The following is a 16,822-nucleotide window of genomic DNA, read 5'->3' as shown; positions in this document are numbered from 1 at the left end:
CACCGCAGCGCACGCAGCGCCGTGGACATGCGACCGGGTGGTCGGCGCTCTCCTTTCCAGCCAGCCTAGTCGAGCGAGCTAGCATAAGAGGAGGAACAGCGAGGAAAATGTGGCGAGCGTCGTTTGACGCTATGCGCTTTTGTGAGTGCACCTCTAGACGCTTTTCAATCGGAAAGAATAACTAGCTTCCTTCGTGCACGGCGGCATGGGGTCACCTTCGTGTCTTGGGTTACCACAGCGGTTGGGTTTTACGTTACCGCTCGCTTGTGGACGCGTGAAGCCTCGTAGAAACCGCGGAATAAAGAAAAGTAGAAGGCAGCAGAGAAACCAGAAACACGAGCAACACACGTGCTTTGTTTCTGGCGCCGGCGCACGTATACAGCCTGGACCGTATCAGCTATCAACGAGCGCCCGTTTTCGATTTTACCAAAGCTGTTCCGGGATATATGAATCCTTGTAGGTAGAAATCGCTGCATATGGACGTTTGTTTGATCGCCTCGCACTTTTGACAAGGACAGCTGGCTTTCGAGCCTTCTTATGTTGCGCGACTTGAGGTTCTACTTTGCTAATAAATTTAGTTCGTCTATGTTAGAACCTATACAGCGCTGTTCTGTTGTCCGTTATAACGCACCAACCAGCCCGATTCAGGATTTCTTCGCGGTCGCGGCTTCCATGCGATAAGCTGTTAGAGCTGCAGATAATGTGTCTAATTCCCGTCTTAGATGCTGCAGCTAATCAGGCCTCGTTTTCACTCTTGATTGTGGCCGGTGCTTGCGCACTGTGGATGACATCAGCTTTAGCCTAGTAAGTGCACTGCACCGAAAATATGTTGCCCGAGTTCGTTGTTTTGATCCAGATAAATTAGCTGCAGTGGACGAAGAGGTTCGTCAGCTTCGACTTGCGAAATTGGTTGCGATGAGGCCAAATAATATGTAACTTTTATGTTGTATGTTTTGTTTTTCTCTCACTTATAAAATATTTCTTGAAATAGTTTTCTATCTGCTACAGTGTGGTCCCAGGGATAGAAGCCCTATTATTAAATATAGTCATTTTTTCTTTTTAGATGCCAGGTTTATAATTATTTCCTTTGTCTTAGGTGTGTGGCTGTCAGAGGTCTTAGTCGGGGTGTCTCTACAGGCATCTTCTCTCTTATTTCCATTTTTATGCTTTGTTTCACATATGATTAAAATAGTGGGTGTTGAAAAATATTCCTTTGCAGATCTGAGCAGAATAAAAAGAAAATGTAAAAATCGCCAAACCTCTTTAAATGCAAAGGCCTCAGTCAGAAAGATTATATGCCTTCTTTAATTGATGGAAAATAACTTCATCGGACTTGAATATGTGGCAATATACTAGAATAAAGAGCCCTAATAAGGCAGTAGCTTATTAACGTGGTTCATTCACTGCAGGTAAGCTGGTGCGTTCGGAGTGCGCATTATGCCGAGCGAGCTTAGAAAGCGTATGCTGCGAACATCGTATTCAGGTGGGCAATTAGACGAATCTTCCTTTAAGTTGCGTTTCGGGAGAACTGAGGTTCACTGTTGGTTCGGTACCCTCGGCTCCAGCCACGTATATGTTTGTATAAGGTATATGTAAATACTGCATGAAATGCAATGTGTATTAATTTCTAAGTAGGCTTTTCGCACCCTTTTCACACCTTTTCCGCACCCTACACAGAATCACGGGTGCTTTGAGAAAAATCAACAGGATATAGTTAAGCGGGCGAGTTGGTGATGCATTATAAAAAAAAAAACAGCACAAACGGGGACGAAAGGAAGAAACCACAGGAACAAGCGCTGTTCTCAACTAAAATTTAATCACAGGAAACACGCTTATATAAGGAGACAGAAACAATAAAACACCAAAGCCAGAACGCACGTGTAACTATGTGATATCCAGATATGCAACATCACAGTCTCACAGTCACAGCGCTTGTTCCTGTGGTTTCTTCCTTTCGTCCCCGTTTGTTCCCGCTGTTTCTTTTTTTTTTTTTTTTGAGACAAAAGCACTTTATAAAGCAGATATGAAGAGGGGCTCGAAGGGTGCTTTTGTGGGTGTACTTTGTAGGAGCACCCTTTTAGCATCCTTAAAGGTATAAAAGTTTTTACTGTGGCGGGGTGCCGGATCGCAGGATTGAATTTGCCGCGAAGCACTTTTTGCCTGGCAAATTGGTGATAAATCACAGTTGTTTTTCGTTGAATAACTCGTGCAGCCAACAACATAGCACGTAGCTACCGCCTATCGTTGCAAGGAATGCATTAGGTGAGTTGAAACTACAAGATGCTGATTCCACGATCGATGCTGTTTGCAAGCAAGCTGCTGGCCGTGCCTGCTTTGTACCAGGGCGTTTCCGAGCAACGCCACGGTCGGTCTGCCCTGCGCCAGTAGCACCGCTATAGTGCCCTGTAGCACCGCATAAGATCGTAGAGGCGACCCCACATCGAACAAGCCGCGCCCTGTAGGCAACTGCATTGTCACAGTCGTCTGGTCAACGCTCTTTCATGACTGTGACGTTATCACCTATGGGGCTGAAACGTGGAGGCTAACCAAGAGGGTTCTACTTAAGTTGAGGACAACCCAGAGGGCCATGGAACGAAAAATGGTAGGGGTAACATTAAGAGATAGGAACCGTGCAGAGTGGGGCAGAGAAATAACTCAAGTTACCGACATTCTAGCGGAAATTAAGAAGAAGAAATGGACATGGGCAGGACATGTAGTGCGAAGAGAGGATAACCGATGGTCGCTGAGGGTAACAAACTGGATTCCAAGGGAAGGAAAGCGTAGCAGGGGGCGGCAGAAAGTTAGGTGGGTGGACGAGGTTAAGAAGTTCGCAGAGGTCAAGTGGATGCAACTAGCATAGAACCGGGTTAATTGGGGAAATGTGGCAGAGGCCTTCGCCCTGCAGTGGGTATAGTCAGGCTGATGATGACGTTATCAAGCTCAGTGTAGGTCGCAAAAGTTTGTTTGGCAGTGGGAGTCACAAATCCCGGAGCGCTATCTTTAAGGATACCTTGCGGGAGAAATAAAGCGCCCTCACCTGTACTTTTTGGCACACGTAATCTTGACGTTGAGAGCAGCTTCTGATGCAAATTCCGTTCATATCTGTGAGCCGAAAAATCACAGTAGTTTCACTTTAAGAGCTAATATCCACAATAGCGCATTTAGCACCACCTGTTCATTCTCCAAATTTCGTTTCTAAATTTACAGCTTTTCAATAGGGTATGCAGTAGTGCGGCAAAGATTACAATAGACCAATTTCTTATACTGCTTGCGTGCCATTTGTACTGCGGCAGCGCAGTATACGATTGCAATTGAGCTTTGCTGTAGGTGCCACATGCTGGCGCTGATTATAGCGTTACAACAACGCTGGCCTCGGCTTTCCTGGGACACGTTGCTTTAAACGTCCTCGCGGTAAAACCCTGGGAGCTCATTATTTCGTGAGCCCTTCTCTATGGCGTCCTCATACCTTGGGTAGTTTTGGTTCTTTAAACACTAAACCAAGCCTTTTGCGTGTCGCCTTCAAATTCTTTACATCGATATGCCTGATAACGGAAGTAGGTCATCAGCTACTGCTAAGCCTCGCGTTATTCTGGTGTAACGTCCTGTGAATGTTTACTGCGTAAGCCCTTGTACGCGGCACACCTAGAGCAGTCTCGTGGGTGACGTCCGTCGAAGGCCAGCTATCAAGGTGGCCGGGAAAGAAAGATAACGGATGGAAGGGGATAAGACGAAGGAGACAAAACAAATAGAAAATTGGGTATTCGGTCACAAACAGAGGTAAAAACAAAATAAAAATTAGGGAGACGCTTAAGCTTTGCCTTAATCCAGCCTCCCTGGAGCACACGTCCGAATAATTCGACAACTTCGCCCGCGGTGCTGTCTCCGCTGCACGCGCCGCGCGATAAAGCGCTGTTCGCGCCCGATCCAGCATGGTTACAGGGCTCTAGAATATACCAGAGCACCATAGCTTGGTCTAATATTTTCGCCCGGCGGCCGCTGCTTGACTCCGGCTAACATGAGCCAATCAGCGCACAGAACTTGTTGCCGATAGCCCTGCCCCCGCCATCTACAATGGCCGCTGCCGCCTGCCGGCTTCGTTCTGTTACGAGCACATTTTTGCAGATACCGTCAAAAGAAGCGTGTCATGCGGCATGCATCGTCATGATTTTGATGAAGCATAATCAAATTTAGTATCGAAGCTAACATGTGTCTTTACAGCGGTAGGGGCGTTGTTATATAAAAAGCTGCCGAGAGCATAGTGGTGGCTTACCAGTTGAAGTGAATGCAAGTGCTTCCTTGCTGCAATGATTCAAGGGGTCTCTCGTTCTAATGCAAATAACGTATCACATTCTGAGAGTCGCGTCCTTGGGCCGGTTGCCATGCGGAAGCATTTATGAGGTTCTAATGTAGATGTGCACCGACGATCTACATTGTCATGGCTGGTCGCGGGGTTTCATCTCCAGTCACTGTTGCAGTAGTGTGCACGAACAACGTTGAAACCAAACCAAGTGTGCAGCTAGCTTCATGGAGTGTGTCCCTCTAAAACGCTTGTACTGACGACTCTTCTCAACCTACGCGTTGCGTGCCCGTCTGGCATTCGAACCCACATGGCGAAAAGTTTATTTCATTGAAATACTTCTAATTTCTGGAATGCCTCAATTAGAGGAACCTCCTCACCAGTTTTGGCTTCATTTTAATCCTTCAGTCTTCGATAGCTTTGTTTTAAATGTGAGTTGCTCGATATTCTTGTGATGTCATGTGGTTGTGACATCATAACCTTGTCGACCAAACATGTTTCCACTGCAATGGAAACACAGCGCGCTTAGTGTAGCCGGACAGCATTGCCAAGTATTGCGCAGCTACAGAGGAGCGCGCAGCTTCGCGTTCAATATTTTAGTGTTGAGCAGTGGACGTGTAATGTTAACGAGGCAAAAAAAAAAAAACAAATTAACGGGGAAAATAAAAAGGAGCATTTATGCCCGCATGGAGCCTATGTGGAATTCAGGTGACACACAAAGCCAGCTGGTGGCTACAACAAGCACAGTGACGGAGTGAGAGTACTGCACATCACTGACCGATACTTGTTGGAAATAGGGCGCGCCGGGTCACACAAGTGTTACATTTTAAGTGCGAAATGTGTGCAACAGACTAAAACATAAGCAACTGGATATATGTACTCTCGCCCGCAGATTTATCCGCCGTCAGCCTTTCGCAATCAGATGTGTACTGGCGTAAATAATTTCCCAATACATGTGCACTTACGCACTATATATATATATATATATATATATATATATATATATGTCTCTATCTATAGGCATGTTCTTTGGCGTTGCCTAGGTGTAAAACTTGCCCTTGATCAAAACGCAGAACATACTTTCACAGATTAACATTTAGAAGTTTTAACTTCTAAATGTTAAAATGAACAGCCCCCTGGAAAGATCTTGGTAGCTTATTTTAGCGTTCCGATTAAAGAAAAAATCCGAAAAAAGTTCACTCACATGATTCGAACAAATGCTTTATTGGCTCAGCGCTCAGGTAAGTCGTGTCAATCCATCGCGCCACTGAAGCTTTTTTTTTTTTCTTCATTTCCTATTAATGAAATTTACAGTGGGACAAAGTCAAAGTACAATACCACGAGGAGTTCCAGCAAAAGTAAGGCTTCACAAGTTTCAAAAACGCTTTAGGTCAGCCAGTTTGCTCAAAACTGGTGTCCATTCAGGTTTCTCACTTTGGGTATTATAGATGGCGATCGCATTGTTGACACTTTCAATGAAATACTCCCTCGCGGAGCGAGCATCCACGTCCGCGTGTCTCACTGCCTGTCTCGTTTTTCATACACTGTGAAGGCAAAGCAACATAAGTCGTATGGCACACCCTCTTGATTATGGATCGACAGGAACCGTATACCATATGGTGTAATTGGCAAGTCATTTTTTAAAGCACTCGGCATGATACCCCACAGAAAGACTGCATCCGAGAAGTCAAGAAAAATATGGTCTATGGTTTCCGGCTTATGGCAAATCAAGCAGTCCACCGGCCACGGGACAGACACCTTTTTCCCTCAACCAGGGTTTAGCAGGTAATGTACCACTGTTTAAGAGGAAGAAAAAACTTTATGCTGACAACCGTATACTGGCATCTTTTTAACCCTTTTTAGGACGTCCTTACCTTGCCCTCCACAGTGTAATAATCGATACAACGGCACTGGCATCATTACATCAAGCAGGTCCTTATACTGTTGCCTTTGGGGGTCAGCTGTCGTATCTAGCCGCGGTAACAGCATTTCTCTGCAATGAAAGACGAGTACCGGATTATTCCGCCATGTTTGCCTTCAGGTCGGTTGATTTTGAACACTTTGTTTCCGCACGCGGATGTGAGATCTAGGCCTTTAGAGCGGAAGATTTCAGAGACGCGCTATCAAGTGGGAATCTGCTTCCGGAGGTGGTGGCCTTGGGAGCATATCAAATTAACCATGTGTGGTCCATTACTTTTAAAAGTGCCGATGGACTAAAGCGATTGCTTGACTGTAAGGAACTGAAGGTGAAAGATCAGCGCTGCGTTGTTATCGACCCGTCAAACAAAGATGGTTGGTTGAATTGTGGGGTTTAACGTCCCATAGTGACTCAGGCTATGAGAGATGCCGTAGTGGAGGACTCCGGAAATTTCGACCACCTGAGGTTCTTTAACGTGCACTGACATTGCACAGCACACGGGCGCCTTGCTTTTCGCCTCCATCGAAAAGCGGCCGCCGAGGCCGGGATTCGATCCCGCGTCCTTGGGAAAAGTAGTCGAGCGCCGTAACCACATGCGCCACCACGTGCGTCTCAAGATACATTGGCTTTTGCACACTGTGCCCAATGACGATGTGCGGGCTGCGTTTCTCCCCAATGGAAAAGTGACCGAAGTGGCCAAGGAACGCTGGCACGTGGATGGTATGTCAAACAAAGGCTCCACCATACGCATGGTGGTGGTGGTGTTGAACGTGACTGCAGAAAGACGGGTATGAAGTTAGACGACATTCCTCATCAGATGAATGCTGCAGGGAAGATGGCCCTCGTGGTTGTGCCCGGTAGAGCACCTCTCTGCCTGCGCTGCCACAACACCGGACATATTCGGAAGGATTGTCGTGTTCCACGCTGTGCAATCTGTCGCCGGTTCGGGTACGAAGAAACGCAGTGTGTGCGCACGTACGCAAGTGTCGCAGGACCCTTGAGGAGTTACGACTCCTCAGAGACTCATGGATGAGGCCGATGCGGAGGAAGTAGCAACTCCAGGCCTGGAGATGCTCTTGACGAACGCGGCTCAGGCAGCTGAAATCAGTGCCACTCTTACTGAGACACGCAAACCTGAGTCCGCTGGAGAAGAGCCTCGAAATATTGGCGACAATCCATATGAGATGGCCGAATCTGAAGGGGCCTTCCTCGAAGTGGATAACATCAGTGAAGCTGCAGCATCTCAGGCTGAGGACAAAGATGTGCAGCAGCCTATGGATGTGTCTAATGGAAGCGTGGCCGCTAAGCCTAAGCGTTCGCGGGAGGACGCCGCTGATGCCTCGGCGCTTCAAGTGGAGATCGCCAGCGGGGAGCCGCCGGCAAAGGCTGCTCCGAAACGTCGACCTACTCTGCGTTCGTGCCAACGTGCCAAGAGACCGAAGGCAAGCCGAACGCCGTATGTTCGGCGCATCATTCAATGCACGCGACTCCAGAAGCTGTCGGCAAACCACCTCATGTGCCCGTTGGATGTCCGTTATGAGGTATTTCTCAGTAATGACCTTCAGAGCCACGTGTAGTAAATGTTTGTGTACTTGCGCAAAAATGGTTTGTTCCCGCAGAGCGCCTGGACAGACCCTTCGGCAAAACTCAACCACGTCATGCTGTATGCGTTGCAGGAAACCGTGTTTCTATAGACACTCTGCAATGCCATAAGCTGCAGATATGTGAGCATTCATTTGTGGTCGAGGCAAGGGAAGACGGACATCCTACCATAGGCTTGCTTAGGGACGGCGGACTGTTATAAATTTAAGGGCAGCTGAGCCCAGTGTTTATGCTGTTGTCGTTACTTTAATTACATAGTAAGATTTGCTTGCCGTATTCAAGTCATTTAATGAAACATGTTTTTCAGTTTAATCCGACCCAACTGAGATGTTTATTCGACGATATAAGGAGACGAGACGTACCAAGGACAAGAAAGAAGAGACACCAAGCAACTAGTATTACAGAAGAAGAACATGACACTTTTAAGAATTTTACTGACAGCAAGGACAGCGTATGAGAGCCTAATGAATTCGCTACTTGGAAGGTGGAACTGGCGCCGCCGGTGGGCCAGGTGGACCACCCGGCGGCCCACTAGGTGGCCCGTCGGGTGGCGTGCATAGATCTGGCCCAGGGGTAGGCCCACAGGGGTGTCCGTCGTGGGGCATGCGGCGCTTGGGGAAGTGGCCGCGGCAGTTCTCGCAGTCGCCTTCCTCCTCGTCCGGCTCGTCCTCGCCGAACTTGACCGGCTTCACGTAGATGCAGCAGCACTTGGAGCTTTTCTTGTTGAGATGCTCATTGTCCACGGTGTCGGTTGTCCAGGATACGGTCCTGCGTTCCGGGAAAATAGTTGCGACATTTTCGAGATTGATGCACTTCGGGCAGCCACCAAAGCATCACCAACACCCCTAACGGCATAGCAACAGCAGCTCGACATGAAGGGATAACAACCACCTTATTATTGCAAGGGAAATATGTCGGTTAGAATTATTCTTATCATAAACTGCTGAAGAAAATTTTATTTAGGTATAAATGAAATTTGCCGGTGCTCACAACAAACGAAATAACTAATCACGAAAGCTGGCGGTTCATGACGTGAATATATATCCGGGTTGTGTACCTCGACAGCATAGAAGAATTAGGGCAAGCGCCTCTTTGCCTTTGCGGTGGTCGGGACATGCTTTTCTACGGATGCCAATCCATGGTACGGTGCAGTGCTGTCCTCAATTTTTAAAGCGACTGCGTCGAGCCCTGTTCCAAACAGCTAAATATCGCACGAAATTAATTCCATAGGGGTTAGCATCCCACAACGGCTCAGGTTATAGGGGGAGCCGTATTGTGAAGGACTCCGGAAAGCTCAGCCACCAAAGCCTGCCACTATGGCAACATCACTACGTGCATGTCAGTTATAAACTGGAGAGTTTTGACGTCTCTGCCTGGATTGGCATAGGCAAACTTCAAAAAGTTGAAGGAAACTCTGCCATATGGGTACGACGCGATGGCGTTAGGGATCCCCTGAAGAGCCTGAAGTGCTCTTTACATTTCGCTGATTATGGCGCTTTTTTATTTTGACTACTAGGCACACAATCCTTCCTTTAAACAAGCTGGATGAGTTTTTTATGATGCCTAGGAGTTCAGTGTCTGGCTCGCAACCCGAAGACACTGGGTGCGTGATTTACATCTCAGGCCAATCTACTTTTTAGTACAAGTAATTCACTTCAGACTCACTCGTCATGATGACGATGATAATAATAATAATAATAATAATAATAATAATAATAATAATAATAATAATAATAATAATAATAATAATAATAATAATAATAGCTTTATTTCACCACCACAAAGTACATGGTGGCAGGATGCCTACAGTAAAAGCTGCCTCTTGGGCAGCTTGACAAGGCCACAGGCACCCAGCCGTTTACTTTGGCAGCAAAAGCAGCACATCATATTTAGAAAAACGACAATACACGTATCACAGAAACCTGCATAAGCACATGACAAGTAGTCGTCACAAAAACAAAAATAAAACCACATACATAATTATTCACATGCAAAATAAAATCACCATGTAGAATTTTTACTTTCATAATGGAGTGTCATTCAGTAGGAAATATTCAAGCAGTTTTTTGTATGAGGTATATTCTAGAGGGATATTATTGATATGAAGGGAATTCAGGAGACGTGGCTTTTGAATCATCATGCGGCACCCTTAGAACCAGAACCGACCTGCTTTTACGATCCATTTCAGTTCTGTGCGATGCCATGATCCAGCAGACCAATGAGGAATTGTATAGTGGCGTCATGGCTGTTGTGCATGATCCAGCAGACCAATGAGGAATTGTATAGTGGCGTCATGGCTGTTGTGCAACTGGAGGCGCACCCAGTTCGCTTGCATTGAAAGGACGTGGTTGTAATGCGTGATTTTTGTAGAGTGCTAATTACCCGCTCATTACCCGGTTGCAACATCACGAAGATATCGATAAGTCTGGGAATTTTAGATCACGACGCCAACAACGACCCAGTGCTTTATGCAGTATGGAACCTTGCTATCGCGTCAAAATGAAAGATTTATAGAAGTTTTGATTGGTCAGCAGCCAGGGGTCATCGTGATCAACTGCTGTTTCTTTTTAGTTGTATTTTACTATGGCACGTATAAAGTTTTGCAACATATGGACATTTTTTTTTTTTTTTTCCCACGGAGCATCAATGCTATCGTAGTACTTTGAATTGACTCGACGTCGCTTTAACACCGTCTTTTCATTTCGCAACCTTCTAAACTATTTCTAGCTTAAATCCTTTGTTTAAAAAGCATACTGGTAAAGCTGAGCTAAGCGGCTTAGCGAGGCAATCAGCTCGAAATGAGTGGCATTTGGCGGCGAAACATGTGTAATCTATAGACAAGTAGCGTAGGCAGCCGGCTGTTTTCTAGCTATCCCGGCTGTTTTCCAGAGCAAACACGTAGATCAATAAGGAAAACCTGGAGTTAGCTCTAGCTTCGTCTTAATAGTGGAATGCGAAACCTCTTCGGTACTGTCGGTCGCGGGTTACCGTCAACGATGAACACTACTTGCGGTTTAGTAATTTAATCAACAACTGGGTTGCATAACAAGGGTGTAGATAACGATTCGCGGAATAGCTTTCTTCTGACTCGCCGCGTCGGAGTCTCGTGCGCTTCTCCCTTGAGACACAATTGATCCGCTTCACGCCGGGATCGCCAAGCGTGAAATCCAAGGTCCGTCTCGTGATCTTTTTTCCTTCCCCTCAACTCGCGGGTTTCCCTCTAGTGGGCGCTAGCGTCCGGAGCTGGCAGAGTTGCATTACAGTTGCACGCGCCGGCACGGCCGGGCTCCCAAATATTGCGTCCTCGCAATGCCGTGGATGTCGTCACTCAGTGACGTAATCTTCAGACGACTTAGGTAGTTTCCTTAGAAGCGTTGGGTGATCTGCGCCTTCGTGCGGTAACTCGTCGGGCTCTGTTGCGCGCGGAGGTTCGTCCATGGATCAATCTTTTGAGATGACGGCGTCACCGTGCTTAGGTCTCGCACGTGGTAGTGTTTTAGTTGTCTTGCTGTGGCAAGTCGAGTGTCTTCGTATCCATTGTCGCTTTTCGAGATGGTAAATGCGTCTTTGTTTTCATCGACAACTCCGTATAGTCCCTCGTAGAGCGGTCCGAGTTTGGCATCTCTTGCGCCTTTTTGGTACCATACGTCTCCGATTTCGAAATTAGACAGACGGTGCTTAACGTCGTGCTTGCGCATCATTTTCGTAGGTAGGTTGTTAGTATAGTATTAGCTTGGGCACGTTTCGCTTCGATGTCCTCGACTGGGGCCTCTCGTAGGTTCATATCGTTGTCCAGTCGCTTGCGCGGGACGTAGTTGAAAAGTAATTTGAATGTTGAGGTTTGTAATCGATGTGAGTTCTATATTGTTCACTTGAAAGGTCGTCTCTTTCATGTACTCACTCTAGTCGTCAATATTGCCGTCCACGTTATTTCTCAATGCGGACAGGATTTGCCGTTTGCTCTTTCGACGAGACCGTTTGCTTCTGGAGCGTAAGGAACTGTGAGGCTGTGCGTGATGTTTTTCTGGGCAAAGTAACTCTTTACGCAGGACGTAGTTGAAAAGTAATTTGAATGGCGAGGTTTGTAATTCAATGTGAGTTCTATGTTGTTCACTTGAAAGGTCGTCTCTTTCATGTACTCACTCTAGTCGTCAATATTGCCGTCCACGTTATTTCTCAATGCGGACAGGATTTGCAGTTTGCTCTTTCGCCGAGACCATTTGCTTCTGGAGCGTAAGGAACTGTGAGGCTGTGTGTGATGTTTTTCTGGGCAAAGTACCTCTTTACTGCTCTGGACGTGAATACTATGTCGTCCGATATCACAGTTTCCGGTGCGCCGAACGTGAGAACACGTCTTCCTCTGCGAAACGGAGTACGCATTCTGTAGATTTGTCGGGTACGGCACGCGTTACGATGAATCGGGTTGTCACGTCAACGGCAGTTATGAAAACTTGTTGCAGTCCTGTGAATTGATAGGTCCAATGGTTTCGAAGGGGTTGGAGAATGACATACGAGGGCTTAACTTTCCGATCAAGTCTGGCGTTGTCGTAATTTGCAGAGTCGTGCTGTCGTTAAGCATGGATGATGTCCCCATTTGTCGTTCTAGTAGTCGAGCATTCATTTATAGAGTTGTGTTGAGAGCAGCGAGTTCAGTTGGCGCGCTCAGGTTTCCGTCGCTCTCCATAGTTCTCGATTGCCTTCCGTTGTCGAAAAGCCGTATGAGAAATCTCGTGGGATCTGCAATCCGAAGGTACCTCGTAGTCGTGGCATCTGCAAATCGTCTGTGCCGGGGTCAGCTTCGTACGCAATCAACGTGGAGTTTTTCCATCGTTCTCCATGCCGTCCGCAATGGCTGGTCGCACTTCACGTGCTCAAGTTTCGAGCTCCGGTTGCCGTTGGCCCGCCTGAGGTATTTTAAATCAAGACAGACTGAAATACAGACCTGCGCAGAAAACAGGGTCCTATGGGACCTCGTGCGCCAACTTTCGTTACCTTTCCCGCCGTTGAGGGCGCTCGGTTGACCTGTTCGTAGGTCATCTTCATTATCATTAAATCACAAATTAATATAAACAAACTGTACCCAAATATAAAAAAAAAAGATCTTTGCCCGAGTTATACTTCGAAAATTTTGCCTTTTTGTATTTTAGCAGAGAGTGTTTATTTTTATAATGTCTTTCTCTCGCCAGAACACATACCGCGATTCCGCTTTGTGCGACAGCACTGCAGTTACTCGCTGCACATGCGCAGAACAGGTGCTTGTGCATTACAGCGTGGACAGATAATTAAACTATAACGACGAAGAAAAATGACAAAACTAATAGACCCTTCTTATTAACAGGTTTACAGTAGCGTCAGGCTACCCTTAGTGTTCGTTCCCTAGCGGCGAAGGCTATGAACTTGAAGGTGCGCGCTGGAGCAGTGCTATCTGTGCAGGTCTGTATTTCAGTCGGTCTTGTTTTAAATAATCCTCGTCGCCATGCCATTCACGGGTTGCCTTCAACGATGACAAAAACTCGCGGTTTAACAATTTAATGAACAACTGGATTATATAACAAAGGGCTACATAATGATTCGCGGAGCAGCGTTCTTCCGACTCGACGTTTAGGAGTTTCATGCGCTTCTCCCTCGAGTAACTTGATCCGCTTCGCGCCGGGATCGCCGGGCGTGGAATACAAGGTCCGTCTTTCTTTTTCCTTCCCCTCAGCTCGCGAATTTCGCGCCAGCTGGCGCTAGCTTCCGGAGCTGGTAGAGTTGCATTATAGTTGCATGCGCCGGTATTCATTCATGAATTAGAGTAAACAACACACCACACCATTGCAGTACGCTTACATATCCTGCCACGAGGTACACACCCCTCAACGCATTGGGCGCGAAGACATGTCGTGGCGCCACCTCTTAGCAGCGCCATGTGACATAGTAAGTGGGATAATGGGCGTTGAACTACTGCTGTGTGATGCTTTCCTAGTCAGTTTAGTTGCGCGATAATGCTGAATTTATTTATTTATTTCATATGCACTTTCGTCTAGGCCTGTTGAAGACTATTTCAGGCATTAAGCCAACTTCATTCGACAAGAAGGCATTTCACAGAGTCCGTGAGCTGTCGAAGTGTGGCCCGGCGAGTTTGATCTACTGCTGCGACGCCGCACACCTTCCCGTTGTTGCAGCTGTTGTTAAAGAAAGTGAACAAGTGACAGATCCAGTCAAAAATAAGGGGCTCTAAATTACGGCAAACATTACATCCCTGTTTTTGCTCGGTAATCGTATTTCTCTGCCAGCTGAATTGAGCTCACAGGTAGTGACAGAAGCGGGGCACTTCGCATAGGGCCGACAGAAGCGGGCCCATTCGGATTATCCTTGAATATTCAAGTTTTAAATTGGGGATGACGTGAGGAAGTGTAACTGTGTAGAGGTACACTGGTCCTTCTCTCACACTGACCTTGATCATTGCCACTCGAGTTTCGGGTGGGTGCTTGTTTTTCCGCATAGTTTTGTTGACCCTTACGGGAGCAGATCATGGTTTGCATAGTTATTTCTTTTCTCGGTCATTTGGAAGTACTGCTCAAACTTCCTAAGGCAAGTCACAACGCGTACAGCTGCTCGTGCAAGCAGAAACGTTTAGTTTTGAGTATCAATGGCTTCATTGAGAAGAAATTGAGAAGAACATTCATTGCTCTGGGTAGGTACTACTCGGCGAAGAAGCCAGTATTTTTCTAACCCGCCAGCAATCAGACTTCGTTAGCTTCAGAAGTGATAAGCGCAAGAAAATAAACTTTAATTAGCGCCAGTCCTTCTGATTTTCCTGCTGATTTTCCTCCCCAGCTTATACACAGGGGTTGATTGTATTCCGAGCAGTTTTCTCTCATCTGGCTGATAATATGGATATGATCGACAACCGTTTCCGAAAGTCTGCTTGAATCTTGGGTTGACTGAAGTCTACGGATGTCCTGATTCTGTTGGCGATTACCATAGTCGATACCTTGTACGTAACGGATAGTAAGGTGATCTGCCAGTAAGTTTTAAAGTCCTTAGCGTACCCTTCCAACTGAGATAATGTTTTCGTTCTTCCACAGCTCCGGTACCGTCGATGTCGCCAGGCTGCGTACACAGGGAAGGTACGTGAGAGCGAAGGTAGAAGAATTCAAGATCTCACTACAGGACAGATATTCAGCTTCAACAGAGGAAGAAGGCCTTAGTGTGAAGCAATGAACGATACTTTCAGAGATATAATTAACATGTGCGCGGCAAAATTAGGCTCTAGGATCTTTGCAGCGAGCATACCGGCACATTATATACACAGACGAAAGATCTTATTAAGAAACGCCAAAAGAAAGAATAGAACTGGCAGAGCTACCAAAGGTAATTAATAGGCGGAAAGTGTCCGACATATGAACGTGAGTAACTATCATTCACCCGAGAACAGCCATATGGCTTGAAAGGCACTGCAGCTTCTTAAGAAATTTAGTAGCTGAGCAAGCTGCAGGACTTTCCTTGTAGCCCTATGGCTGTTATCGGTTGGATGGTAGCGGATAATTAATTACTTCTGTATTACAAGTCAGCTGCACCTTGGGGGATTCCCCTGAGTCAATTTCCAGTGGGCACTGACACGTTTTTGAAGCGACCATGGTAAAAATTTGGGCTTGCACGTGCAAGGGTCTGCGTACACTTGCTTTGGTACTGACCGGCACATGAACGGAAGGGGATGAGGGCGACGCACAATGTGAGAAAGTTACTAATCAACACTTCAGACGTTAGGCTGCGGCGGTGGCATAGTTGGTTAATGCAGCTGGCAGGGAAGCTGCCGTGCGCGCTTAGCCGTGAGTTCGGCACACATGCGGAGCCGTATGCTGTTTATACGCTTTATTGATTTGCTTCCGTCACATGGTGTGTGACGTCATACTACGCCGACGGCAGTAGGGCTTCAGTGCTTCGGGGCTTCATACCATGAAATCTTCCGTGCGCGACCTTCTGTTCTGCGCATGCGCGAGCGCTAGAGATCCGTGCATGCGTAGAACGCAAGATCGCGCTTCGGCGAATGACATGGAGGCGTTATTGTCTCATTGGTTGCCCCAGAAAGACCATTAAGCCTAAACAGATAAAGCTGAGACTGCATGAGTTAATGTTACTGTAAATTAATCCAGTACACATCTCAGACACATATTAGTAAGTCATACGCCTCACACTCTAACACACACTATAACACACACACGTTCACACAACACACTTGCTACCAACGCCCTTTAGCTTTGCGGGCCCTTCTGTCGTGCAAAAGGCCTTTGTTCGAGCCGGAATGGCGACAAATCTATTTTTCCAACACATTTCTGTTGATTGAGCGAGTCCAATCCACTGTCGGGTAAAAAATTGCAGCATGTTCAGAGATCAACAAGCTCACTTAGTACGCCTTCTTTGGCCAAGTACGCTGTACTGTTAAGTCCATCGTACTGCTGTGTCTTTACCTCTGCATTCCCGAAGACATGCTGTACTGATCGGCACAGCATGACACATTGCCTGGTCAAAAAGGTAATCACAGAGAGTAGCGTACGGGTAATAAGCGTTGACAAGAAGCCTGCGCATGAGGAGTGCACCGCCGCGGTGGAGCAGTGGTTAGGGCGCTCGCCTATTATACTCAAGGGTGTGAGATCGAATACCGGCCGCGGCGGCCTGTTTTTCGATGGAGGCTAATAGCAATGCGCCCGTATTTTGTGTGATTGTAATGCACGCTAAAGAGCCCCTGGTGGTCGAAATTTCCGCAGCCCTCCGCTACGGCGTCTCTCATAGCCTGAGTCGCTTTGGGACGTTAATCCTCACAAACCAAACCAGACCCAATGAACATGAGAAGTTATTGAGGATCGCTCCGATACTTATTTGGCCGCTTACCTTCGGACCTTCTGCTTGGAGCTCTTCTTGGTGATTTTGAGTGGCTTTTCGGCCGGCGAAATCTGGTCCGGGTTCAGCTGCTGCGTCAGGCTGCCGGAGGAAGTCACCCCGGGGGTCGTCGTATCAGCCAT

At 47.0% G+C, this 16,822-nt stretch overlaps 1 protein-coding gene across 1 annotated transcript; it reads right to left on the bottom strand.

Annotated features, from left to right (window-relative positions):
• Positions 1–8,290: 8,290 nt before the first annotated feature.
• LOC146189510 (uncharacterized) lies at positions 8,291–16,822 on the bottom strand. The gene is made up of 2 exons (XM_084605286.1): positions 16,692–16,822; positions 8,291–8,585 (listed from the first exon to the last, which is right to left on the bottom strand). Exons 1-2 carry the CDS (start codon positions 16,820–16,822, stop codon positions 8,291–8,293), a joined length of 426 nt encoding a protein of 141 aa, XP_084461412.1.

This window comes from Amblyomma maculatum, chromosome 5 (assembly GCF_055883805.1).
Source record: "Amblyomma maculatum isolate TAMU_Amacu chromosome 5, ASM5588380v1, whole genome shotgun sequence".
Lineage (NCBI taxonomy): Eukaryota > Metazoa > Arthropoda > Arachnida > Ixodida > Ixodidae > Amblyomma > Amblyomma maculatum.
The sequence above is the reverse complement of the archived record's forward strand: the minus strand, read 5'-3'. Positions and strand labels throughout refer to the sequence as shown.

Coding starts and splice junctions, on each gene's coding strand:
- LOC146189510 (XM_084605286.1), bottom strand. CDS start 16,822: ATGGCTGATACGACGACCCCCGGGGTGACTTCCTCCGGCAGCCTGACG. Junction 8,586..16,691: donor TCCAAGCAGAAGGTCCGAAG/GTAAGCGGCCAA, acceptor CCCGGAACGCAG/GACCGTATCCTGGACAACCG.